The following is a 27711-nucleotide window of genomic DNA, read 5'->3' on the forward strand; positions in this document are numbered from 1 at the left end:
TGGGCCAAAAATGCCGGCGGTACCCGGGTACAAAAAAATACCCGGGTGTAAATCGGCGATCTCTACCAATGAGCGGACTTGGTAAAATTTTAATCTGCCCTTTTGGGTTAGGGCTATTGGTGAATCAACCCAGGCAAGTTAACAGAAGTTAAAATTAAGTTGCCTGAAGTCAAGTGCCGGCGGGTGGGCTGGCTATTTGGCTGTCAATTTGACGGCTGATGCGGGGGCTGGTAGCTGACCAGTCAAGCCGGCCAATACTTGGCCCCTCGTGTCAAATTGCCAACCAAAACGTTAATATGTGCAACTGCCGTGTACATGCACATGAAAGGGATACACACACATGAAAGGGGTATGCACACATAAAGGGGTATGTACACATTATGAAAGGGGTGAATGCATAAAAAAGGGACATGTGCACATGAAAGGGGTATGTGCACATGAAAGCAGGATTTTCACATGAAAGGGGAATTTGTACAGGTATCAACTCAGTATTTTGGAGCCTGCATGTACTCAGTTTTTTGTACCTCAGACTCATTCTTGCATAAATTATACAATGTGCATGGAATAAACCAGTGCTTGATTCTTGCATGAGGCACAGCTTGCCTTGAGCTCTTGCATCTCAACTGCAAGCAGTTTCTAGAGTTTTTCTTGCAGTGATTTCATTTTATTTCTATCTACATTACTTATCCTGCACCCTCAAAAAAGCAGTGCGCTGTGTGTGTTTTTTACTAGTTTATCCTCTCTAGGAAAAAAAAAGCAAAAAAGCACTACAAAATAGCACAGCACACTGTTTATAGTGGAAGCGCAGCACTTTTGCGCTACATTATGGCTACAAATAGCAGCTACAAATAGCAGCTACAAAAAACCAAAAGCTATGCACCCAGCCAAAAAAGCGTAAGCTGTAGCCCTAAAAATCTGCAAAGTAGCGCAGCACAGCCAGACCAAAAAGAGCTGTGCTGTGCTGCACTGCACATAGCAAAAGCCTTTCACCATTGCTTTAAATTAGCTGCTTGTTTCATGGATTTCAAGATTCATCAGCAGAATACAGAAAAGCAAGAGGAAAAAAAAAACAGATTTTCCTCCAATGTGTGGAAGGAGCAAGAATGTGAAAGAAAATCCACACATTTTCTGCCTCTTGGTTCTCATTTTTGGAGATACAGAAAAAAAGCTGCTTAGTCTTAAAACTTCAGGAAGCAGCATGCACCTTGTGAATTCCTTCCAAGCTGCTATAAGACAAAACTCTTATTCATCCAATTGTTTTTGCTGTTTCACTTAGTTGATGGTTATAAAACTACAGCAATACCCATATGTCCTACAGTATAAACTTGACACCTCTTGCAGGAGTCCCTTCTAGTGGGACTCCTGCAAGGGGTGAGAAGTTCTACACACCCTGCAAGATCCGTAAGGGACTCCGTTGTGGTGGTTGTATGGAATATCATGTGTATCATAAAGGTGGGGGACCTGACTGGTGATCAGAACTCAATGCAGTGCGTAATTATTAGGCAAGTTTCATGCATTAGCATCTCATTGAAAACATTTATTGTAAGAGCCTCCAGTTGGAGCAAACATGTGGTAATTATTACAAATATGATAGGAATCCATCGCAACGAAAAGTATCTGGACCGTATTAATGAGAACGTTGATGCACATGTAGAAGAACAATTGAAGCTGCGATGGTTATGTGAACATGTGATAAGTGAAGTAGAAAGTGCTCAAATTATTGACTCAATTTTTTGGTTTAATAAGTGGTACATGTGATGCGTTATGCCTGTCGAACTCATCTCCATTATGAATCTTACTGATAGCTGTAAGAGGCTCCGTTACCCTGCTGTACAGCCATTTCAGCAGCGTATTGCTGTGCTCGAATTGCATGCATGTAGTGTTGCTCTTGCTGAGGTTGCTGAGATTGATGCTGCTGCTGCTGTTGTTGTTGTTGCTGCTGTTGCTGTTGCTGTTGCTGCTGTTGCTGTTGCTGCTGTTGTTGGAGTTGTTGTTGTTGTTGTTGTAACGTTTGAGCAGCGATGCTTGCCTGATCGGGTTGTTGCCGCGGTTGAGCTGCTGCTTGGTTTTGTACGGGCGCTGATTGAAAATATTGGTGACTTAATGCATCTTCACAGGACAGGCGTTGAGACGGATCGAACTTCAATAGTCGCTCTAACAAATCGGCGGCTAAGACATCAAGTCTCGGGTCAGCTGTGGCTGAGCTCATGACATCGTCGTATGTCTTACCTAATGGATGAGCTTTAGGGTAAAGTGATTGGAAAGAGATTCTAGCCACTCGAGGGAACGGTCGGAGCTGAATCTCAGGCTTCCAGAGACGATAAAATGCGCGGAAAGAAGTCAGTCAAGATCTGTGAGTTTCTTGCTGAATTGAAGGGTTGAAAAAGCCAACCGATTCGGTTTGAATCCGTCTCAAAGTAACTTCATCGGGTGTGCCAAGCACCCTCAGAATTTGAGTGAGCTGATCGTTGTTGTCCCGACCTCGGAATAGAGGTACCCCGCTTATCACTGAGAGCCATCTTTGAGTCAATCAGCATGAGGAAACAGACGAAGGAACTGATAAAGGGGTACAGACTTTCGGCCATAATGCAGCCAGCGCTCCACACATCAATACTGGTGCTGTAGGTCCGACTGCCGAGCAGAACATCGGGGGCGCGATACCAAAGAGTGACCACTTCATTCGAGAACGTGTTGACGGGTATTCCGAAGGCACGTGCGAGGCCAAAATCAGCGAGCTTGAGCTCGCCTCGTTTATTGATTAACAAGTTTTGGGGTTTCAAGTCCCGATGAAGCACGCGATTTTCGTGACAAAAAGCAGTACCTTTGAGTAGCTGGTCAAGTGGAAAGCGGAAGTCAAGATGTGCAGAACAAGACAGTGCTATTTTAAGGGGATAGTCTGAGTAAGATTCTGCCCACCTGATACATGAAACTTCGTACGACCGGAGCCTCCAGAGCGCCGCGCTCACCGTGAGTATCCATGTACTTCTTCAGATCGAGATCCATGAACTCAAAGACGAGCATCAATTTGGTCTCGGTGTGAATGACATCGTACAATCTGACAATATTGGGGTGCTTGAGTTCCTTCATGAGACTAATCTCTCGAATCGCAGTTGACGGAGTGCCTTCTTCAGCATCGAGGTGAATCTCTTTTAGTGCGACGATCTCATTAGTGATCCTAGAGCGACCCTGGTAATCAAGCAGTCAAAGCCGTGTCAGCCCGGTAAATGAGAGTCGAGAGAAGTCGAGAGTTTTGATGCTTCAAAAATAAGGATAGTGCTGACCTTATGTACTGTGGCGTAAGTTCCCTCGCCAAGCTGTCGATAGGAAGATGCACCATGAAGGACATGTATAAATTAGCTATGAGGAGTCCCAAAGTTCTTGGGCTTTTTACCCGTCAAGCGTTGAGAAAGGAAGAGGCACCTTTTCCATTTGAACGTAACTACAAAAGCCCATAGAAGCAGCTGATCAGTATCACGTGAAGCTAACAACCGGGACGAATTGATATCAAAGACTTACTTCATGATCGGACGTAGAACTCGGTTATCTTAGAAATATATTGGATAACGAGCTTGTGGTGTAGGTATAAGTCAGAATCACCACAACAGTGATGACTTGGATACAACAGGGGTATGGCAACCGGGCGGGCCGGCCGGTGGGTCGCCCGATACCGATCGGGCTTGGTGCCGCGCACCTCGGGGTTTCACAAGCCCTTCACAGATCATCCTCGACCGAGACTGAAGACCCCCCTTCCTTGGACAGCTGGTACGGACTCCGTAGTGGAATCCTTCCCGATGTGCAGGTGCTCACCGAAGAACACTCATCCCGGTGTAGACAAGGTGTACCCGCTGGCCGAGCCGCGGATTCAGAAGACGCAAGAACCTGAATGGGTCTATGCATTTAAGTTTTCTTTTTTACGCTGTTGTGGTTCTGCCACTGGTGGATGATTGACTGTTGCTGATTTGTCCTCGCAACTGCCTCTATTTTCGGAATTAGAGAAATTTTATTCAATTCCTCTGACCTGTCTGCACTGGCCATCCCTCCTCCCAATCACCGGGACCCCGGCCGCAACAGGATTTTACTCTGTCTCCCATTTCCTGGGAGTGATTCCTGAGCCTGCTCTCCTGTACTTGACCCGTGGGGGGACTCAAACTCCAGGTCCCAGGAGTTTTTTTCTTTTTTTTTTGGGGGGGGGGGGGATTTTTTCTGGAAATCCCAACCTGGAAGGATTCCAGGAGGTGGTTTGAAACCCCCTATTATGTTCCTCTCAATGGCTTGTACTGACAGGTCATTGAGGGAGATGTGTATGCACATCAACAAGAGATTTTTGCTCTTGATGGCCAGCCAGTACGGGCCATCAAGAGTTTAGTGTTTTCCTTTCAATGGCTGGTGTACTGACAGGCCGTCAAGGGGTATGTGTATCACCAATGGCCAGTCAGTATCAGCAATTGAGAGTATAAATAGTGCTTTACTCCTTTTGGCCAGTACTTACTGCCCATTGAGAGAGTGTAGTGTGTTCCTCTTGATGGCCAGTACAGATGGGCCATCCAGGGAGGTGTGGTATTCCCTTGATGACCGGTTAGAGCCAACCATCAAGTGGGTTGTGCTTTCCTCTTGCTTGAGAATGGCAGGTGACCAAAATCCAGCCAGGTGATAGCTGTGCTTGGGCCTAACTTAGCTAATTCCTTCCTTGGGGGAGCAAAGAAACCTCTGAAGGAGGGACTTAGAGGCTATGTCAACCGCGCGGCCTGAGAGAATTAAGGATTTTGGTGGGCACTTTTTCACCCTTGCCCTCTCTTTTTTGTCCTTGAATATTTTTCCCTCTAGTTTTCATTTCAGGGACCATCCAAGCTGTCCTCATCTACCCCCAGCCCTTCTCCTTGATATCAAATATCCTTTGTCATATCATCAGTCTTGGATTGTGCACAGTGCAAGATGTGTAAAACAGGATGAAGCACACCCAATGGTTTCATAACAAAGGAAATTGAGTGCCACTCAAGGCCCTTAAAAAATTAAAAAATATGTATCAAGTGTACTCAGGACTCACACCAAATTTTGCCGCTTACTCCCAAGTCCCTCCTTCCAAGGCTTGCACTTCACGCAAGGCAGAAGAGGGACTGACTAAGTTTGCACCTGGGTACCTGTTTTGGTGTGTGTAACCACAGCTTTTTTTGGCCAAGTGGGACACCCACACCCGCAGAGCGGGTCAGAACAGGCATTGAGGTTACCTGTCTGCTCACTTTCTTTTTCCTGTCATGTCTGGCCATGTGGTCGTTTTCCTGTCCTGTCTGACCAAGTGGTCAAATCCTGTCCTGTCCTGTTTGACCAAGTGGCCCCTCTGTCCTGTTCCCTGTAGGCTGTTCCTTTCCCCTGTTATTGTTGTTAGGCCTCCCTTTGGATATTGCTGGGTGTCTCTCTAGTTGTTTGGTTAAAGTCCACTCCTCGGAACCAATCAACCTACTCTCATGCTCCTTGTTCCTATCAGTAACCCCAGATATTCCCTCACTCCTTGTTGTCTCATCTTTAGGCATGGCTATTGGGCGGGCTTGCCAACAGGACGCCTGAGCCCCCCCCCCCCCCCCCCCGGGTTTGGGCTGCCTTCTTGGGGAAATTTTCAATTTTGGCTTGGCCTGTCAGACCCACAACAAAGGTTCGGGCGGGCTCGGGCAGCCCAACAGGCACCCCCATCCCCCCCGGGAGGCCCCCCAATGGTGATGCCTCACGATTTCTGTCATTATCCAAGGTTGCCCGGACTTTACTCATGATTCCAATGACCTCACTCGCATTGGAGTATGCTTTCTCTACAGGTGGACGTGTTCTAGACAATAGCCAGATGCGCTTGAGCAAAGAAGCAGTTGAGGCGTTGATTTGCACTCAAGACTGGATGAAAGCCATCAAGCTAGCAGCCAAGAAGTGAACAAGTTCTTTTTTCTTTCATTTCTTTTGTTTATGACTGGCCACTCCCTCCAAAATAGTGGAGGGAGTATTTGATAGGCTCAAAAAACTACATTACATGCTTGAATACAAAAGAAAACTGTTTTTTCAATTTTATGGCTGGAGCCCGCAGGCAGCCTGTGTGCAGCCCAGGAGCTAAACATGTTTGGCCTGGGCGCCTATTTGAGAGAAATTTGCCCAGCCCGGCCTGCCCAATAATATTGCAGCCCAAGTCGGGCTGGCCCGCAGGCGGCCCAAGCCCACCCAATAGCCATGCCTACTCATCTTATTGAGCTGAAATGTTAACAAAATTGACCAGAAGGAATCCTCCTGTTTGAAGAGGTTTTTTAACCTCATTGACCGGAAGAAACCCCTTCCAGTGTGTTAGACGCTTTTGTTCCAGATGGAAAAATTCAAAAATTTCTAGTTTAGATATGTAGTGTTTCATTACACCCTCTTTTGATACACACACTCCCTTCAGTTGACATACACAGTTGTAAAAAAACTGCATGTATATAGCTTACATACATCTGTGTGTATATATGCAGCTGCGTAGCAACCAGCCAGCCTCAGATGTGGCTGTGTACTACCCAACCACAAGCCACATTAGCATAGTAACCATGGATGGGGCTGTGCAAGTCAATCAAGCAGACTGCACAGCAATACAGAGAGCTGTGCAGGTCACTTGAGAAGACTCCATGCAACGGAGGGCCAGCTACGCTAACCGTAGCGTTAGCGTGGCGTAGCGTAGCGGAATTCCGCTAACTTTTAGCGTAGCGTTAGCGGAATTGCACCGTCTCCGCGCTAACGCTGCGCGCACAGGGTGCACAGCTAATTTAGCTGTTAGCGTAGCATTAGCGCAGATGCGAGAAATTGCGCTAACACTACACGCAGAGGGCGTCAAAGAGCACGCGCTACGCTGCGCTACAGCGCTTTTTAGCGGAAAAAGGCCTTTTTCCGCTAAAAGCGCTGTAGCGCAGCTTAGAAACTGTAGCGGCGCGCTAACTCTAACAAAGAATTGGCACGCTGTTAGCACAGCGTAGCGGCGCTTACAGCGCGCTAACACTATTCAAAATTGGCGGGCGCTTTTTGCCGCTACGCTAACGCGTAGTGCTGAAATAGCGTAGTGTAGCGTAGCGGCCCACTGTTGCTCCATGGCAACCAGAGGGCTTTGTGAGCCACACTTGTAACTAGATCACCAGCCAAATTTGCTCATGTGTACACTTCCACATGTACATAGCTGTATTCTGCACAACACACTGTGAAAAAAATTCAAGAAAATGCTGCCAGTTGACATAAAATATTACAAAGGCACCTTTGTAATATTGCATGTCAAGTGGCAGCAGTTTTTTCAGCTTTTTTCACAGTGGCAGACCAGCCAAAATATCTCATTTGTAAAAGGCACACCAGCCAAAAACCATCATGTACATAGACCACCAGCACAAATGCCTCACATTTTCCTATATAAGGAGGGGCTCTCTCTTTTTTTTCCATCAAATCAAATCCAATGAAATGAGATCCAATCCAGGAGGTCATTCACCCCACAAGATTCAAATAAATTGTCACCCTCACACTCTCTGCCACATAATAAAATACTAGCTTTATATTTTGCAATATATGGTCCATTGCAAGACACTCGTGATAAAAGTATTTAACTACACTAGACCACTGTCTTCTTGCTTCCAGCCTAGCTGGGGGTGTTGTCATTTATTTTCTTTCAGAGAGGCAGGGTTTTCCCCACACATACTTCTCTAAATTCAGCCATAAGAGGTACAAACCACTTTTGGAGTCTCACACCGGCCGAGGAGCTTGAGTAACCTCTTTAACTGGAAACAATTCCTTCTGGTCAAAGAGTTCAAAGAGGTTACCCAACCTCTTCAGCCGGAAGGAATGCCTTCTGGTTGTGGCAGCCACCACATAGAAAAACAAGGATGGATACCCGCTGGATTTCTACCAGACGCCCAGCATCCACACGCTGGCGGGTACCTGCCAACCCTGGGCAAGCACCCAAAACAAGTTTGTCGGGGCCATCTCTAGCAGGGACGCTCCAAATGAGGGACTAAAACCCTACATCCAAGTTTGGGCTGACAGAATCAGAACTATGCCACTTTTTTTTGGGGGGGGGGGGGGGGGGGGGGGTAGGTAGGGAGGGTCACAGGGAGTTGCCAACCCCCCCCCCCCCCCCCTGGGCAGGTCATCTCAACAACGCTTATTGACCTTGGACACCTTGGACAGAGCTCCGGGATTGATCCTACTGGCCTCAGCAAGTCGCTCCAAGCCCTCCTCGGACTGCCAAAGGCGCTTGTAAAGAGCCATGAGCTCTTGCAGAGTCAAGCTTTGCGCTTGTTGGCCGGCGCCGAAGTGGGCCAAGAAGCCGGTAATTGAGTTTTTCTGGATGCTTTTAGAGAGCTGGATCAGTCCACTAAGTTCCATTTGATGGTCGGGCTCTGAGGCCTCTGGTCCATGTTGAATATTGTGCGTCAATTCAAAAGTGATTTTGGGTGGCAAGGAGCAGGGAGGAGAGATTTTATCGACACTTTCGAGTTCCAAAGGCCCCAAAAGCCGGTTTCTGGAAAGAGGATAACAGAGATATCAGGGATTCAGACTTGTTTCTCTTTTTAGTGGGAGGTATCCGCGGGTACCCACCAAAAGTACCCGGGTACTGGTGTGGTGATCAAACTGGTAGAGGCCCATAAGAACATCAAAACCTTCAATTCAGCAAGATCAGCAGGAACCTTCAGCCTCAAGACCATCAATATTTTCAAGGCAAGACTCATCCTCAAGATCCCCTGTCCTCATTTTATGTTATGCTGATCCTTTTCATGTTTCTTGGTCCCAATACAATGTAATTGAGGGTTTTTATTTGACTTGTTTCTTCTTCTGCTTTGTTCTTTCTGTTTGTTTTGTTTCTTTCTTTCTTATTCTAGTTTTTTTCCTGTTTGATTGTTGTTGTGTTTCATTCTTTTTCCTCTCTTTATGTTTAATGTGTGTAGTTAGGGATGTGATGACATGTCACTCCCCAGAGTCCAAGTTTGAGTTTGAACTTGGAGGATGGGACGGCATGGGACTTGCTCTGAGTATAATCCAAGAGAAATTTCATCACCTATCCTCTGGCAGTGTCCCCAGCATTATCCTGATCCTTATCCCCTTATCATCATCATCTGATACTCAATCAACCAACCACCACCAGCAGTATTCCATCCCTGTTGTCTCTCAAGAATTCCCCCCATCAACACTATCACTTTTTAATCCTCCTCTCATTTCCTGTACCTCCCACAAGGGCAGCTTAACAGCACATATCCCTTCAACGCTCTGCCCACTGCCTGGCACGGTAGAATATCCACACCGGCCCCTGGCCGCCAGACATGTCCATGTCCAGGCACGGGTGTCTGTTTTGGGTGAAAAAACAAGCAGTACCCAGACCCGCCGCGGGTACCCGGGTCTACTTGTTGTATCTCTAGTACAGAATCCAAAACAGATGATGTTACAAGGGACACTACACATCAAGAAGATTGGTAGGGGATAGGTGGGTATAGTAAATGGTTGGGGAAGACTTTGGCCATCATGGAAATCCAAACAAGAATGAATTTGGGCAACAAATGGATGGGTGAGAGAAGTTTTAAAAAATTCCCCACCAAAAAACAAAATGCTGTCAGCCTTTAAGTCTGTTTAGCCCGTAACTCTCTCTCAGGTCTGTGCAATGTGACCAGTTTTTTACCACTCCACGGTGCCAGAGCCGGGAGCTCTTCAGTGAAAACTGTCATTGAAGGGGCACAAGGGACCGGTGTGGTCATTATTCCTGTGTTTGTAGGAGAAAAATTCAAACTTTTATGTGTACTCACAAAACGCCTCAAGATACAGCCAACTGGAAATCAGAAATGGAAGCTAGGCCCAAAATAAACCCTAGTCACCCACTGAAACCACCCTCATATCTCTACCGGATCAGAAGATACGCAAATCACCCCTTTCACGCACCAGTCCGAGTGGGTTCACACACAGACTCAACTCTTGGCTACCATACTTGGCATAATGCATATGGCACATGAATTACTTTTCTTCCTTCCTTCTATCAGTCCTCACCTCCTATTTTCTCTTTGCATATTTTTGTTTCTCATTTGCATACCTATGGTCTTGGAAAATCCTTGTATGGATATATATGATCCTGTTTGCATATCAAAGGGACGCATTGTAGATAGTCTAGCTAAATTAACTCAGTTTTACTTTCTCACCAGCCAAATTCCCTCAAAGCTGCTCCCCTGGAGCTAAATTCCCTCATCATTGTCTATATAAGGAGGCCTCTGCCTGCCAGTTGTTTTCTCCTCATCCCATCAGGGGACATTCCCCCTCAGATCCTCATGCCATCTGGCAGTATATATTCCCTCCTCACTTATCACCACTCATATTATCCTCTATCCATATCACAGTTATCAGTTCATATCACCACTCAGTTTCACATACCTTTCACACTCTATTTGAAATTTATATCACCACTCAGCCACACACCTTTCACCAGTAACCAGTCCCCGGTTCCACTCCTGGTTGAGCTTAGCTCCCTCTCATCCTCATCACTCCTCACTTTCTGAACTTATATACCCCCAGGCCAAGGACCTAGGTTCAAGCCCCACTCAAGACATCAAGTCACTGTCACCTATCTCATACATCAGTAACCCCATCAACCTCAGACATCAACAACAATCCTCTTATATATCTCATCTTTGAACATATCCTATCACAAAATAAATTGCCAAGCTTACCTTGGTGGTCTTGTTTTCTGGTATACAGAAAGGCAGAGTTTGCACCTCATCCATACCTTTTGCCATTCAGCAAAAGGGTCTCACGACACCTTTTGAGTCTTACACCGGGCGGAAGAGCCTAACAGCTTCCACCAGGGGAGATATGTTCCCACTCCCCAGGGAGTGCCAGAGCTGAATTTGATGTGAGTTTTGGTCGGATGTGAGCCTGATGTGCATCAGTAACTCATCCATAAATGAATTGAAGTGGATGCAGAAGTGAGTCAAAAGTCAGTCAGAATTGATTTGGGAGTCAACACAATGTTGTGTAGAATTCTTTTGTTTTCTAGGTACAACTAGAGGAAAAAATATGATGAAATGATATTTCACCCAAGTCCAACTCATCAATTGCTCCTGTTTGATGATTTCAAAGGATAGGAAAGCAAAATTGCCATTCTTGAATGTAATTCCTGTAAAAAAAATGAGTTTCTTGTAATTCACATTATATGCCCTCATGTACAAAATTAAAGTAAAAGTCAACTTGGTATTATTTGGTTTAGAATTTTGGAATGTGGTAATGTTGCAGTAAAATTAGTGAAACCCATTTTCTTGGAAATGCTGTAATTAATTTGAATTTGGCTAAAAAAAATGGTGATAAACTATTGTATTAGGGTGAAAGTCTGAGGTAAGTCAAGGTTGGATTGCAGTGCCACCCCAGTTTGGCCACATATCCTGGCCTCTTTGCAAAAATGATTGTGTGATTTTTTTTCTTTTCAAAATCCACATGGCACATGCAAGTGAACTTTTTTGCACTTTGCTAATAGTCACCCTAATGTACGCGCGTACATTGAGGTGGAAATATCACAGGATGGGCCTTTCACAGCCACATGAAAAGTAAAAACTTTGTGTTGAGACACCAATTGTCCCCCTGATGTACGCGAGTACATGAGGGGGACAATATGACATACTGCACCTTTCACATCCCCATGAAAAGGACGCACTGGTCATGGAGCCAAGAAAGGCCTATATTTTGGATGAGTTCTGGATGAATTCCAGATGAGTTCTGGATTATTCCTTGGCAAGTTATGGTTTATTTCAGGATGATTTCCAACTGATTTGAAGCTGACTTCCAGTCCTGTTCATACATATTGAATATTTCTTTACCAAATGCCTCCAGCACAGTTATGGAAAAAAGTTACGGTAAGGCACTCCCTGGGGAGTGGGAACATATCTCCCCTGGTGTTCTAGTACCAACGTGGGAGGGGCTGTATTACGTTGAGCTAGCACCGGAAGAGATCATAAGGTTCCAGGATACTCTCTGTAAGTACAACTAGAATGAAGGAGAGAGGGAAGGGGGAAGAGTAAAAGGGAAGAGCTTACCTAGCACTGGGAGAGATCATAAGGGTCCAGGATACTCTGCCGGGCTAGGAAGGACGTGGAAGGGGATAGACTAAGTACTGATGGGATGTGACAGGACTTGTGAAAGACTTTGTGAGACAAAGGAGGAGGCTTACACACCGGTAGGAGGGTGGGACTTTGTTAAGTTAGTTCCAAGACCCAAATGCCATTCTTTTTTAAACCTGCCGTACAATTATTTCATCACATCACATTGATATGAATCATCAAGGGATTCAGGAATGAATAGGGCCAGACCAAATTCTGACCTATTCCAACCCTAGATCATTGGTTTGTTGATGTTTTTCACTATCATTCATTTGGATGATCACCTCTTTAAGTGTTTCTCCTCCTTTCATACACATGATTTGCCTTTGCTATCTATTTTTGGCACATCCTGCCTTCCAAGTGTAAAAGTATATGATGTGTATAACCGTAGTCAAAAGGACAGACAGGTCCCACAGTACACTCAAACCCTACCCTCAATGATATATGTACATGCACATTTCAATTCAAATGGATGTGTGAGCGAATGGAAGTGAAGAACCGGATAGACGACAAACAATCTAATGCATTTGACAGAATAACTCAAGAACAGGGATGTATGATTGAAAAGATTCAAGCGAGAAACATTTTGAGATAGATCAGTACAGAACGGAAAGAAACAGAAAGGTCCAAGATATTTAGCTGCTGATATATAATTCATGATCTTCGTTCATTATTTTCGTTAATAGTAGTCGAGTAGCCGCTCGATTTCAGGAAGCCATTTTGGGGGCCAACGCTGGTTTCCCAATCCTTGGGGAAGGGTCGGGCAGGGATCGGAAAACTTTTCTTGGAACTATGGGTTGAGAGATGGGTAGCTGATGGGATGCATGGTACCTTCATCTCGTCTTTCCATTGTAGAGACTCGTACGAGGGCGGCAGGCCATGAAGTTGAGGGCTCTTTTCTTGGCGGTGCCGATCCGAGGTGTCTATGAGGATGTGTCAGCCGAAAAGAAAACTCGCTCAGTGCTGCTCAAGCAAGACAAAAGATGTCTCGAGTGTTTCCCCAAGCTTATTGATATAAGGGGTATATATAGCAAAGGATCGCCTCTTTTTTTGAAAGAACCGTTGAAGACATACCCGCGTTGTTCCCCTTGGATCGACCAAACTTAACAGTAACCCAGTTGTTAATGACAAAGCCAAACATTTTCATCTTCGGTGCGATCTGGGAAGAGATGGATACTGAGTATAGTTATTTGCTGTTCAAGTCGAACCGAGTTTAACTCTGCACAAGCTACTGGTTTTATTTTTGAGTATCAAGCAAAACGAGAACGCGAAGCTATTTTGAGACTAGTCAGACAGGTCTAAAAGTGGCGAGATGCCTACAGTACAGGTGTTCTTGGGCTGTGAATGCAGAGACGCATAATTTAGCACCACAAGCAATAGTCAGCCTTACTGCGCAGTATTCGACGTCCATAGGTAGATGCACATATAGCCCATGAAGGTGCTTACCTGCGAGCTCAAATCAGATATTAAGATTGAAGACACTCTGATGATTTGGAGATATCGGCGGTTGGCTACACAGAGATGATCTTTTGTTCGACGCGGACGTTTAAATTGATCAAACTTAAAGCCGTCAGCTGGAAGAACAAACGAGTGGTTGGTGATTGTCTCATCTCAAAGCGAGTGAAGCAGACTTACGAGTTACGGAGAGGGCTTCGGTGGTATGATTTAGAATTGTTTCGGTTTATTTGTTTATGAGAAGATCTTTTATTCGATTAAGGATTGTGATTGATGTGGTGGAGGAATACTTGAGGCCGCGCAAGTGTTAGAGGTTATATGTGTTGCTGAAGCGTACCAGAGGGAGAGAGCACGAAGTAGCCTGCGCTATCAGAATTAGCCGGATTTCAACGCGAACCAGTTCGATAATTGCTAGAGGAGGAAAGGTGCATACACCATAGATGATAGCAAGAATTGAGGAACCACGATTAAAGAACTATCACGAAACGACTGTGAGCTACTGTGAGCTTGGACTTTGTTCGTACGATATCCATTTTGCCGATAAATTGAACTCCTAGCTGCGCAACATACATAACAAAGATTAAAGCTGGAAACGCAGGCTACACAAACCAAAATGAGAGCCTTCCAATCGCCATCGCCTAGCAAGATAAGCCGAGCCGCCTGCAGTGCAACACAGTACAATCAACCTCAAATTAACGGTGAAAGAGGAGTCGAGGCTCATACACAGGAGTCAAACTTGTTCAGGTAATATTCTTGATCCTGGGTCCCTGGAAAACACAGAGAGAATTGCATATGAAGACCGCTTGGCAAAAGGAACCCTCTTTCCCCGCTTACTGTAGATTGGTCGCGTCGGCTATCAAGATTGATCCACCCGTTATGTTTCACAAGGTTTCACATTACAAATTTGTATATGTATTCCAGCTTGACTTTTCCGAGCAAGGCAGAAAAGTGTAGTCAACTTTCTAAAAATATCGTTGGATGTTACTTGCTCCTATTTCAGATCATGAAATGGAGTAAACATTTCAGGTCATCAATCGGCTCAAGCGAGATGGAAAAACCTCTCGGCTGATTTAGCGCTGGTCTAGACTGACGTAATCGCACCCGCGACACTTACCAGACTGTGCGCGAAGAGGCATGTACACCACGGGTTCCGGCCGACCGTGGCTTGACGCAAAAATTCGCGTCGGTCCGACCCTTCCGCATCCGGCCAGAAATTTGGGCGGGCTTCGAAGCGGGAGAAGATGGCAACCTGTGAGAGGCCCCCTATTACTCTTACTTCTTGAATGGCTGTGAATAGACTCGAGAGAGACTATTGCCTATGTTCAGATGTAATAAGGGTAGTTTATCTTCCGAGGAAGAATAAACTCTTTGAAGGGGATTTAATAAGGAAATGGTAATTCTTTCGGATAATGATGATAACAAAACAAAAATATTGCGATGAGCAAAAGAAGGAAAGAGGGAGAAAGACAACAACCCTCTAGTAACTATCAACAGAACGCGATAATGCGCGCATAACAATTAAACATGATGAAAATAGGAAACATCCACAGTCAAAACTAATAGGGGGGTTCATGATTGAAATTTACAAAACTCTAGGACACATTTTAAGGTGCTTATGAACATTTTTTTTTAGAATTGATAAAGTGGACTAATTGATCAGTATGCTACTGTGCATTTTACCAAAATTTCAAAATTTTGTCCATAATTAAGGCCTTAAATTTAGCCCCAAAGTTTTGTGAAATTCAATTATGAACCCCCCTAATAAACCATAGCGGCGTATAAACAATATTACACATAGTTTTGAACCTAAGTTGTATATAATGTAACTTATCATAGTATATAACCAAAAATGTGACACAACCGCGGTCGGCTTGACTGCCAGTGTTAAGGTTGCGATCCGGACCTTGATGGTCCGGTGGTACCCGACCGGATACTGGGTCGGGTCGGGTCGCGGATGCACTTTCAGAAACCCGGTATCCAATTGGATACCTGGGTATAAAGCCAGGGAGACGAGATAGAGAAAAAAAAAGAGAACAATGGCTTTTTTTTTGCATTTCAAGTAGATATCATGGTGCAGCATACAAAGAAAAAAGGGCTGGGTTATTCTGAGGAGAGTTTGATGTCATGGATATCAATAACATCGTGAAGGAGCCAGCTTTTCAAGCAGATTAATGCCTCGAGGGTGGTGGCATTGAGTCGATTCCTTGTATAGTCTTGAATGTAGAGAAGGCTTGCTTGGTGGGAGCACTCGAAGCGGGTACCAAGAGGTAGGTCTTTGCCATGTTTGCAAGGCTTGGAAACTGTTTGTGATTGGCTTTCCAATATTTGAGGGGATCACATGATTTGTCCTCGCATTCCAAGTTGAGATAGAAGTCAATCTCTTCATTGAGTGAGCTGATCTGCCATTTCTTTTTTTTGAAGATACTTGCTATCAAGGTGTTTCTAGTAACAGCTTCCTTCTCTTGAACGTTGTCATTATTCTTATTGTAATGATTAAGAAAAAATTGCTCAGCTTGTTCCTTGAACTGCCAAAGAATTGATTCCTTGCTCAGCTTCATCAACGCAAGGGCTTCAGAGGTGAGTGCGTTGGTTTTGATGCAAGGATCGAGCAACATTGAAGAAAGGTACACTGGTTTTTTTATAGAAGCGTCGAAGTAACCTCTCAGCTTGTTGAGCATTGCTTTGGCAGCGGGGATGAGTTTGCGCTCTCCATACTTTGTAAAAGCCTGTTTCACCATGATACCAAAAAAAGATTTAGTATAGAAAAACAATGATGTAGGGGGAGCAAGTGGTTGAAAAGACACACATCATTGAGCCTTTGTATCAAGCAGATGTATACCGGTGCACCAAAGACTAGAGTGGTATTTTTATCGGGTGAAACTGTTTCAGTCGCTTCACTAAGAGGTTCCAAGAATTTACAGATCTGTTCAACTTTCACCCATTAATCCAGAGAGAGTCCGTATTTCTCATTCAAATCGTTTGTTTCGCAGAAAATCGCTATGCAAGCACAAAGTTTTAATGCCCTTTGAAGCATAGCAAATGTTGAATTCCATCTTGTCGCAACATCTTGGATCATTGCCAGTTTTTTTCCAATGATACCTTTGACTATTCTGTCAAAGGCTTCTGATTTTTGTGGCGAGTGCTTCAGGAATGTTGCGAAGCCACTGAGGCGCGAGACAATAGAGGACACTTCAACTGTAGATGGCTGGTTGTTTAGAATACCCAAGAGACTCGCAGGTGTTTCCAACGCTGGTGACGGCTTAGTAAATGCTTTTATTCCAGCTTGAGCAGCAAGATTAATGACATGGGCCATGCAACCAAGCAAACATTCCTTTGAGTTGAAAGGGATTGCACCGTCCAAATGGGTCCCCATAGTCCCATTGTTAGATGCGTTATTGGCCGTGATACAGAAGATCTTATTGGAAATGCCAAAAGTTGCGAGTATGTTGGCTAGGTGACTTCCAAGATTATCTCCAGCATGGCTTCCTTCAATTGGTATTGCCGCCAAGATCATCGACTTGAGAGAAAAGTCTTTTGCAATCCAGTGTGCAGTAACGCCGAGTATAGATATATTGCTAGGAGACGTCCAAGTGTTGCATGTCAAACTGATTCTAGACTCTAGTCCGTGGAACTGATGTTGAATAACTTGTTGTCCTTGCTGGAAAGATTTGCGTATGAATTCCGCAAGAGTATCTTTTCCACAGATAAGTCGCATCGTGTCTGGGTTGATCAGTCAAAGTAGTTTGCGAAAATCTTCATGTTCAATGTTGTGGAAAGGGATATTACAATTGATAAAAAAACAAGCAATCACAGAGGTCAAGGTGTTGCTGTTGAGTTTTTTTGGTAATATTCCCTTCTGTAAGAACTTAGTGATTGCACCCGTATTTGACTTTCCTCCTTCGGTTATTCCATGACAGCGCTCCAAGTGATTGGACATACTTTTAGTGGATCCTTTTTTGTCAACCACAAGTTTTGCCAGGCACTTATTATTGCCTCTGGGAGTCTTGTTTGCCTGGAAAACATTGTGAGAAACACCCTGGATGGTTGTTGTCTTGAAATATTGCCAGACCCAGCTTTTCTTGCTGCTTTCTTGGCTCTTGGCGGAAGGTGTTAATTGTTCAATATTGGAGTTGGAGCTGGATTCTACTTCTTCAATGGAGAGTTTCGTAGGCATCTTCGCGGCCAGATGCAACCAGGGAGCTGGCTGGCAATTAGGGATCCCACGTGCACTGCAAAAGATCACTTCGAGGCTCAGGAGTGCAGATTTCCAAAAAAAGATGAAGACCCAATGGATACCCGGTGTTGGAGCCGGATACACTGGGTTCGGATCTCGGGAGAGCCATACCCAAACCCAGAGGGCCGGATTGCAACCTTAGCCAGTGTACATACAGCCATTCCAAAAAGCTTGGATGCTTTGGAGGGAATTTCATTTTCCACTGGAGATTCCCATGAGATTTTCCAACCCTGTATGCAATAAAGTGACAAGGTATACTAAGAAACATCAAACTGGCACAAAGGGAGTGCAAACCACAAACTCAGTTATTTTTGCCGGAAAAATAGACTACTCTCAACTATTCAGCCAACCTAAACAGAACAAGACAGTCATTAACCCCACACCACTATTTGTTATAACCTGGCTACTAGATAGGTGCGCAAAGCCTGTTATACAGACTATCTAGTAGCCAATTCCGGATTCCCGCCAGCTCCCCGCGCTTCTGTTACATTGCAACCAAATTTACATGTTGTCCAACTCCAACCAACTCGAGGTGCGACTCGAACCCCCAACCTGCCGTGATACGCGCCGCAGTTGTACTGTCGGATTACGTGCAATCCGACAGTACGGCCGCCGCGCACTGGACTTGTACGACAGCGGTGCTATGAACGCTCCCTCGGAGGTATGCGCCCGGCGAAAATTGACCGACATCCCGAGCGGCGAGATAACCGCCATCACCTGCCGTCACCCGCTGTCGCCTGACTTCAACTCATTAAACCACCCCTGTCTGTGTACCTTCAACTCTTTGATCCAATGCCTATTCCTTCTGAACCACCGCTAGCAGGCGTAGGGAAAACAGCTCCCAGGAAGTCGGCCAAAAAACGCAAGTATGAATCCGAGGATCCCAATAACCCTCGATATCCAATCCCGATTTAAACTCTTCAGAAGATGTCAGCAACACAGCTTCGCAAGGTTGCCCAAGAGAACTCGAAGTCGTCCATGTCCTCGGCTGACCAAGTTACCTTCATGGAGCTCTTTCATGAGCAGGAGATGGCAATGATTCTCAAAGCAATCGAGTTGCATGTCTCTATGCCCATGGTCTGGGCAGTACTGTAAGTCAAATTCTACTCTCTTATCCACCGGAGACACAGCAAGCTTAGAAGTTTTCTTGCTGCAGGGGTCGACGTGTTGCCATTTGTGAAGCCAACTGCTGGAACCGATTCCTGCAGACGGACAAAGCCCGCAAGATCTTCCAAACTAGTAAGCCAGACTGCCTCCCTCCTTCTCCCGAGTCCAAATTAACCTCAATACTCCTGCCAGGCGGGCAGGGCGTCAAAAACAAACAAGTAATGAAGAAACTCTCGGCGGCCTATAAGCAGTTGACAGCGGAGGAGAAGGCGGCACTTACCAAAGACCTTGATGACGAGAGCGACTACAAGAGTGATGACGATGATGATGATGCTGATGACAATGATGACAATGCGGGGAATGAGGATCTGGAAGATTCGAGTCTCCGACCCAAGCGCCCACTCCCTTCTCGTCGTCGCAGAGGTGATGAGCTGACGGCGGCCGAGTTGGCTATGGATGAAGTCACTGACGAAGACGAAGATACTCCTGAGAACGCACCCCCTGTCAAAGGAGCAAAAATTTCTACCGGAGTCATCCGCGGTACGGTCTCCAACTTGGCTCGGAAAAATCAAGTCGATCTCACCATGAACAGATGGGCACGCGAGGTGAGGCTGGCTACACCTTACCTCGTCCTCTGACCTCCTCTCCACAACTTACATGTATTTTTTCTTTTTTGATTGTGTCAGGCAGCAAATCTCTCCGCAACATGCTGTTGCGAGGTTGTCATCTTTGCCGTATCAAAGCACTTATCCAACCACTGCTTCCGAACCGACCGATGTACCCCTGGTGCTTTCAAACCAAACAGCGAGATATCGCAAATGGATGGTAATAACCAGTACTCGGCCCGACTCCAGGCACTTGTCACCGGTAACTCAGTAGGTCAGATTGCTGTCGGGGAGAAGATTCCGGGCGCATCCAGTAAGCACAGGAAATTCCGAGCCATCCTGCAATCAATCCACCCCTGATGATACTGATGATTACCACCTGTCTGCCACTGACATTGCCTGACCCTGCTAGAAAAAAATTTGAAACAGATCCGCTCAGAATTATGTACAGAGCTTGCTCAGTTCATTGGTGGGTCACTTCGCTGGTTTGAAACTTGAACTGAACCTTTCAACTGGTAGCTAAAGTTTTCAACTTTCAGCTCGCGAGACAAACAATATCATAACCTCCTGGCCTTGGGCGTCCAATGAGACGCGGCTGCGAGAAGCGAAGTTCCAACTTGAGCTTGCTCCAGAAGCCCGCTCCGAAATAGACTGGCTACGGACCGACAACAAGCGAGTCAAGAAGGACCATCTCTCCATGCTCCTGCTTGATCTCAAGAACGGTCACACCATTCTTCGACGAATTATGACTCCGAGCGTGGTGCCAACATCATCAGCATCACAGGCAAACTGTCCGGCCCAACCATCCTCTTCCGTGATCAACACCCAATCCAGCAGCGGTGCCAATGGAGGCAATCATGATGGGGATGATGACTGACTCAAGTTTCATCAATTTGTGATGTTTTTTTAACTTACCCCACCATTGTTTTTTGTACTTGGTCACTCCCTCTTGTCCCCCTCCTCCTCCAAGACCAAGCCTAGCAATATCCATCTGTTTCTGAATCCCTTGGGCTTGATACAAAAGTATGCTTGTTCTAACACTTTGTGTTAACCAAATTGTGCATGTACCTGGCTTCAGCAAAGGAGGGCCTATTAATTTCAGAGGAAGATTTTTAGCTGTTCCTTAACACTATAAATTGATTTGGTTTCTTACTTCCTTAGAATGGAGAGTTGCTATGCTACGCCATTTGAGCACTACAGGTTAGTGCAGCGGCAATTAGTTTTGGCCAGTCATCTGGAGTGTTAGTTGGAATTTACGGCGCTAAAAATAAGCTGTAGGGTAGTATTTTTTGGTGCCAACATTGACTTTAGCGTTAGCGCAGAAAGAATACGCTCTGCTAACGGTTAGCATAGTGGATTGGCCACTAACAGATTTCTTCCTTCCCGGTAGCTTAGCGGAATAAAATCCCTGCTACGCTAGGGGCGGAGAAGCCAGGCAGAAACAAGTGGCTAGTTTTGTTTCCCTATAATTAGGAACAAAACCGGGCTGTCATTTCTGCCCAGTTTCATCCCATTCCCTGTAGTTGCGCAGGGACAAAAATTGCCTGTTTCTGCCCAGTTTTCTCCTCAGGCAGCATTAGCATAGACAAAAGCTATGTTAAAAGTTAGTGTAGCTTTTTTCTACGCTACACGACGACACTAACACTATCCGCTGGATCCAAAACAAGGGCAATGTTCACCCATTGCCTTGTTAGGTACAAAGGGGCCCCATTGTACCCAACAAGGCAATGTGTACACATTGCCTTTTTTTTGGGTCCGGTGATCCATAGTTAATTGTAGAGTTAGTGGCTTTCAAAAAGCAACTGCTAATGCTGCACTAGCACTTAATTTGCCCTTTTTTCCTTTTTGAGTAGTGTGAGTGGGAAAATCTGGCTGCTAACAATAGTAACCACCAACTTTCAGAAGATATTTGTGTGCCCTTGCATGTCCCCATGGCTGGCACCGAGCTAGTTCTTGGAATTTCTAGTCAGAATTAAATGGAACAGCCCTTACACACCATGGGTACCAGCAGTTGTGCATGGTATAAACTCACAGGAAGTTGAAGTGGTCTACAAAGATGATGATTTAATTTTTAGAACAGATTCAGCTTTGTTTTGAGGAATGTAGATTCCCTTTGCCATATTTGTTCAACAGTTCAGGTTGATCAGAGAGCACAAGACAGCATTTGAAATAATTTCTTCAGTGAGTCAAGCTAAAAGTAAAGACACTATGATTCATACAGACTTTCAAACCAAACTTGATACACCCAATCAACCATTTTGGTCAGGGGGAATGAAGAGAAGAAGAAATATAAGGCATCACAAGACATAGCAACAATGGTAAGAAGCCATGTCTCTGAGCTTGAGCCAACTGAGAATTTTGGAATGACTGAGTCAGCAGATATGGAGTCTTGGAAAGAATTACTTTTTCTGGCTGCAATTTATATTGTGTCACTAAGTGAGGAATAATAAAATTCTCCCCTGATGGCTTGTCAGTTTTTCTGAGTTAGTGTACTTCATATATTTTTGTGTGGAATGGTAATTTGGGATTTTTTGCACAGGGAACAGATTTGCTCAATTGGTGTAATTGCATTTCAGTAATTCAAACATTGGCATTGATCTGAATGGATATGATTTCTGGATGGTTTGTAATTGTGTGTATCTGTGTTGTGGCATATGTAAATTAAGTATATAGCAGCACAGATGCCCAAGAGTCATCAATTTAAAGATGATTTATTTTCTATTGAGTATTTGTTATTTCTGAATTGTGAAACAAAATTCCCTGCTTTACTCCACTGTAACACATCATAAAACACATCTTAACTGCAATTACCTGGCACATGACTGGCAGACATATTTTTTAACAACAATTTTAAATTACTTCAAGGGAATTGAATTTGATAAAACTTGAACAGGCTGCACCTGATTTTGTATCATTGAAAACATTTGGTCATCCCAAATACCTGGCACATTATCTGTGATCAGTGTTGCAGCATAGAGATTCAATGCTTCATGCCAAGGATTAAAAAATTATACCTGCTATGTCATCATAATTTTGTTGAAAAATAAGACCTTATGGGCAAAGAGGAAAACATTGCAGAGTGGGAATTGAAATCTAAAAGTGAATTGAATTGTTCAAAGTTGAAATCATAAAACGTTTCATGGCACAAAATAAAAATTTTAAGCAATGATTGTGTGCCATTTTAGAAATTGTGCTTTGAGTGTTTGGGTGGTACATATTTTATTCAGCTGGGAAGTTTATGATTTTACCAACTTTGAACATGAATGGTAAACACTCAACTATTCATTGAAGCTTGGGGACTCAATATGTGAGAATAATTTGAACATTATATTATCATCAGCAATTTGGGTCATTGGAACTGATATGGTATTAAGATGATTGATCCTCAATGGGGGTGTTGATAAATATGAAATAGAGGGTAATTCTATTGAAAATGGAACATTTTAAGAAATTCAAAGAAATTCAAAGAGCAAATGACTGGTAATCCACAATTCATAAAAAATATTCTACTTCAGTTGCATTCCCACCCTCATCCACCTCTTCAGTGTCATTTGCAAGTTGCTCCATCATTGTCTCGTTGACTATGACAGATATGTCTTGCAGATAACCTTCATCATCAATTTCATCATCATCTCTATCAGTATTGGGTTGAAACAACCCAAGATCCGGCGCCAGCTCACTAGATTCTTCTCCTGCGCCACCTCGAACAGTCTCGCTAGCACCATTAACAGTTTCGCCAGCACCAGTATCAGAACCTGGTATCATGGAGTAATAGCCAAGCTCGATGTGCTCCAGCTGCCGCGACCAACGTTCACGGAGGTTTTCGTCTCCAAGTTGCTGCTGGGTATTGTTCAGGATCGTGATGCAAGTACGCTGCCATGCGATTTGGAGTTGATATATTTTCACAAGCTCAGATTGCAACAACGATCTCGCCACTGTCGTCTTTTTTGGAGCAGCGAGTGATTGTAGAATTGGGTGGGCCACAAGGGTTTGAAGGATGGGATGCGCCACTAGCTCGGTCCACTCGCGATTGCTGCCACCGGTGACAGTAGTCATCTGTAGGATCAGGTGTGACAGTGTGTCGTGTCGTTCAACTGCCCATCGCATGGCTTGACGAACCTCCCATCCCAGACGACGTTGTTCTTCTAGCCCGCGGTTGTAAGCGGCAAGATGTCGGATTCCTTTTTGAGTGATAGGGTCGATTGCCCATGGCTCGTTCCGATTGGTAAATAGACCATCATTCAAAAAAGCATCTTCAGATTCAAGCTTCAAGAGTTCGTCGTACTCCAACTGCCTTGGGTGGGCACGCTCAGGGAAGAGTCGAATAAACTCGCGAACCTGCTTGTTGTACTTATTTAACACCTTTCGGAGTGCTTGGGCTCGTTTACGAACCGATTCGATCAACTTTTGCTGCCCATCCGTTCCTGGACGTGGATTTGCTACCATCAATTAATTTTGGCATCGTGAAATCGGTATTTGTGCGGGATGAGCTTACCAAGTGTTGTTTGTTCTCCTGGGCGACAGACACGAACCAGCGGTTTTTTTTCTTCTATCAATGCCAAGAATTTGTGGCGGAGGTCGGTCTTCAAGTACCAGATCTTTAGCATTTTATCATGCTCAGGAACTGCAATTGCCGACCGACATGAGATAATCAACAACGGTATTGTAAATTTGAAAAGAAAAAGTACTTACCGCTCAAGTTCTCTAGCATGGTAGGGTCACCTACTTTGGTTCTCTGTTCAAGGATTTGATCAGAGAGGCGAGATACTATTCTTGCTCTTGCTATTCCTTGAGCTGGCGACAAACCTTCACGAGACCTGCAGACATACTTTTAGTTCTTCAGTGTCGAGTTCCCTTTAGATTGCGCATGGCTTACCATTCGGTCTCTAGTTGCTCTTCTAGACATAGAAGTTGACCGAGTTCTTTTTTTTGTTTCTCCTGGTATGATCGTGTGGTTTCAAGGTGGTAGGCGCGCTCGTCTTCCCATTGCTGCTGGAAGAAATCGTCTGTGTATGTTCCTGCAGTCATTGAGTGAGGGTTCGAAAGCTGGTTCAACGCATCGAGAGCTATGCGGGCTGTCTTAATGATATCATCGGCCGAGGCAAATTTTGATAGCAGCCACTCTCCTGCAGATTCGGAGCGTGGCGTTAGACTGGAGGTTGAACTGAACTCGGGGCAAAATATTTGAAGAGGAAGTATCTCTTACCAGCGGTTTCATTTAATCCCGCCAAGTAATACAGAGTGCGGTTGTGAACCGCCATGAGACGGCGGAAGCGAGACAAAACTCGCAATATAGATACTAATGGGGACAAGAAAGCCCATAATCGTTCTAGCCCCTCTCCATCGGATAGTCCCCATGCCTTATTCAGTCGGGGATTATACTTCACCTGGCACGACCATTCGTGCACATAAGAGTGGAATACTGAAGTTCCAAACATCAGATCAGATTGCCGATCCGAGAAAAGAGAGCGCTGTTCAATGGATTCATTTCCAATATTCATGAGTACGTGATGTGAAGTAACATCAAAATCAGAAGAGAATTGCTTGCCTTTTGAATATGAGTCTCCAGCTGACATCCGATGTCATAGAGAACCCCTATCCTTGATTGGGGAAAAGAGTTCACTATCTTTCCCAGGATAGATATTGGATAATACAATCTATTCACAAAAAAAAACCCCTATCAATCACATTGTGAATCGGTGGTCAGGATGAGACACTTACTTTTCACCTGATTTGTAAACATTTGTGTAAAGCAGAGGGATGTCGTGTCGGCAGGCCCCAGCAAACAGACCGCTGTCATCACATTTCTGCCAAGTAGTAGCATCGCGCGCATCATCTGCTGCCTTATGGGCTAATGCGCATGGGTCCTCGATTCCAGTCACATTTGCATCGGTGGATTCGCAGAGAGCTTCACTAGTGTTGACCTCGGAGGGTGGTAAGAATGTTGGCGGGTATTGTGCATTGGAAGGCGAGTCCTTACTAGCGTGGGCATAGTGTCTTTGCTGGTAATTCCCGTCCATGGCGATGATGAAGTCGGGTTCGTCTGGATAAATTTTAACCTCATTTTCTCTCGGGCCAAAGCATCGAGGGCACTTGGAAGCCCATTTCTGCTCGTTGGTTGTTTGTAAGCCTTCTTGCAAGAGCTGTTCCTTCAGCATGAGTATTCGGTCATAGAGATCAGAGCTATAGGTGAACGGAAGTTGGAAGTTTCTGCTCTTTGTTGAGCCGCGAGCAAGGAGAGGTCGTTTGTGTTGGCTATCAAGGAAAGAAGAGAGAGCTTTGGTGAATCCGGAGGTTGAAATTGTTGTGGATTGCCATAACTTGTAATGGAACTGAAGGAGCGGGATGGAGAAGGCAGTGCGGGGTCGTTTGGCGGAGCTTGCAACAAATCCATAATGCAAGAGTCAGATCACGTCTGGTGTGCAATTGCAAAAAGGAATCAATTTGCCTTGCGTGGTGCGTTCTGGGATATAGACCATAAAATGTTTGGTGATTTGGATGGTTGGGTTGGGGAAGCAAGAAAAGACCAGGACGTACGCTGAAGATCAATCAGGTCCACCAGGCGGGGGGAAATCTCTTCCGGCGAGCAGCTACAATCAAAGGGTACAGGTTCTTGTGGGAACGTTCCAGTAGTCCAGTTGTTGCTATATGCTTCACACCACATATAAGTAGCAGCAGCTTGACTTTCTATTTGAGCCCATTCTTCAGTCCGACGCTCCCGTGCTTCGGCATATAAACGCAGCCGATGGAATCTGGAATGGACACGAGCTGGTTGGAGGACATCGTGATGGTCTTCCGTGTGCAGTGGTCCTGGATCGTCCCCGTCGCGGAAAGCATTGCTGCCAGGATTCGGAGTGAGCTGAATATTTCTGGCGCGGATTCGCCTCCGGGATCGTGGCAGCATTCCGTACTGTCGCCCCGTCTCAATGGCTGTTGCCAAGCCGGCTCGTTCGTTGATATATGTTCGCCTAGGTATTCGGGTTCGAGTTCGCGTGTTTGTATGGCTGACATGGAAGGTGGAATCCGTGGCCCACACACTTCGTTTCGGAGGCATCGTGTTGGTGGTATGATTGAGGCTGTCTTTATGATATCATGTATTTCGATTTATGTACATATATAGCGTGTGCGGCTTCTGAGAGCGTCCATATCGCGCTCTCGCCGCTCAGGATGTCGGTCAATTTTCACCGGGCGCATACCTCCAAGGGAGCGTTCATAGCACTGCTGTCGTACAAGTCCAGTGCGCGGCGGCCGTACTGTCGGATTGCACGTAATCCGACAGTACAACTGCGGCGCGTATCACGGCAGGTTGGGGGTTCGAGTCGCACCTCGAGTCGGTTGGAGTTGGACAACATGTAAATTTGGTTGCAATGTAACAGAAGCGCGGGGAGCTGGCGGGAATCCGGAATTGGCTACTAGATAGTCTGTATAACAGGCTTTGCGCACCTATCTAGTAGCCAGGTTATAACAAATAGTGGTGTAACCCCATGCCCCCCCTCTTCCAACCGGACAGGACTTACTCAACCAATTCACCTTTGAACATTTTTGGTGACATACTCACATTCTTGAATGATGCACTCTCTCCCAAAAACCCAGACCTGACTTTGAAAAAACATCAAACACTGTGAAAAAATCTCAAGCAACTGCTGCCAGTTGACATGCAATATTACAAAGGCACCTTTGTAAGAGTATCTCTAACAGAGCTGCAACTGGGCGTTATGGCGCTTCTACCTGTGTGCGGTAGACAGCGGGCTGAGGGGATGGTGCAGAAAAAGCTGCCCTCGTGGTTGATCCGGATGAGAGTGGTGGAATCAGAAAGATAGCTGGTGGTAGGAATTTTGAGAGGGCAAGGGGACTGGAATACTCCTCGGCGGTGTTGAGGTTTTGGGGAAAAGAAAAGGAGAAGGAATGCTCTAGGAAAGGATGCGGGATGAGGGCTCGGAACCTATGCGCAAGGTGCGTCGGGAAAAAAGAAACTCAGACCAGGATCAATAAGCTCAGGGAAGATTGGGTACTCAAAAGACTCAGACAGAAATAAACTCCAAAATTGTGATGATACTTTTCTTGGATCAGAAAGAAGTACCATGCCAACCCCTCCTCTGAGTTCGGCTGAACTTAGACTCAAGGTTGGTGACAGTCCATGCAACAGGCTGCGCGACAGGCCCTCGTGCCCACCGCGCGCACGCTACAACCAAAGAAGACAGAAGGG

The 27711-nt window shown here is 45.3% G+C and overlaps 6 protein-coding genes across 6 annotated transcripts; 1 reads left to right on the top strand and 5 right to left on the bottom strand.

Moving 5' to 3' along the window:
- Positions 1-2344: 2344 nt before the first annotated feature.
- On the bottom strand, positions 2345-2585 carry PtA15_9A95 (uncharacterized protein; the record flags this gene model as incomplete). Its single annotated transcript, XM_053172973.1, has 2 exons — positions 2345-2508; positions 2576-2585. 2 exons carry the CDS (start codon positions 2583-2585, stop codon positions 2345-2347), a joined length of 174 nt encoding a protein of 57 aa, XP_053023525.1.
- Positions 2586-8130: 5545 nt separating this feature from the next.
- On the bottom strand, positions 8131-8364 carry PtA15_9A96 (uncharacterized protein; the record flags this gene model as incomplete). The annotated part of the gene is made up of 1 exon (XM_053172974.1): positions 8131-8364. One exon carries the CDS (start codon positions 8362-8364, stop codon positions 8131-8133), a length of 234 nt encoding a protein of 77 aa, XP_053023526.1.
- Positions 8365-12758: 4394 nt separating this feature from the next.
- PtA15_9A97 (uncharacterized protein) lies at positions 12759-13251 on the bottom strand (the record flags this gene model as incomplete). Its single annotated transcript, XM_053172975.1, has 2 exons — positions 12759-13027; positions 13179-13251. The coding sequence occupies 2 exons, from the start codon at positions 13249-13251 to the stop codon at positions 12759-12761; spliced, it is 342 nt and encodes a 113-aa protein (XP_053023527.1).
- A 5185-nt stretch (positions 13252-18436) lies between these two features.
- On the top strand, positions 18437-20382 carry PtA15_9A98 (uncharacterized protein; the record flags this gene model as incomplete). The annotated part of the gene is made up of 5 exons (XM_053172976.1): positions 18437-18557; positions 19276-19505; positions 19587-19818; positions 19918-19974; positions 20045-20382. The coding sequence occupies 5 exons, from the start codon at positions 18437-18439 to the stop codon at positions 20380-20382; spliced, it is 978 nt and encodes a 325-aa protein (XP_053023528.1).
- Positions 20383-22997: 2615 nt separating this feature from the next.
- Positions 22998-25663, bottom strand: PtA15_9A99 (uncharacterized protein; the record flags this gene model as incomplete). The annotated part of the gene is made up of 7 exons (XM_053172977.1): positions 22998-23086; positions 23186-23686; positions 23813-23929; positions 24001-24129; positions 24198-24322; positions 24382-24631; positions 25420-25663. 7 exons carry the CDS (start codon positions 25661-25663, stop codon positions 22998-23000), a joined length of 1455 nt encoding a protein of 484 aa, XP_053023529.1.
- Positions 25664-25944: 281 nt separating this feature from the next.
- Positions 25945-26559, bottom strand: PtA15_9A100 (uncharacterized protein; the record flags this gene model as incomplete). The annotated part of the gene is made up of 1 exon (XM_053172274.1): positions 25945-26559. The coding sequence occupies one exon, from the start codon at positions 26557-26559 to the stop codon at positions 25945-25947; it is 615 nt and encodes a 204-aa protein (XP_053023530.1).
- Between the last annotated feature and the right edge of the window lie 1152 nt (positions 26560-27711).

Source organism: Puccinia triticina, chromosome 9A, assembly GCF_026914185.1.
Source record: "Puccinia triticina chromosome 9A, complete sequence".
Classification (NCBI taxonomy): Eukaryota; Fungi; Basidiomycota; class Pucciniomycetes; order Pucciniales; family Pucciniaceae; genus Puccinia; species Puccinia triticina.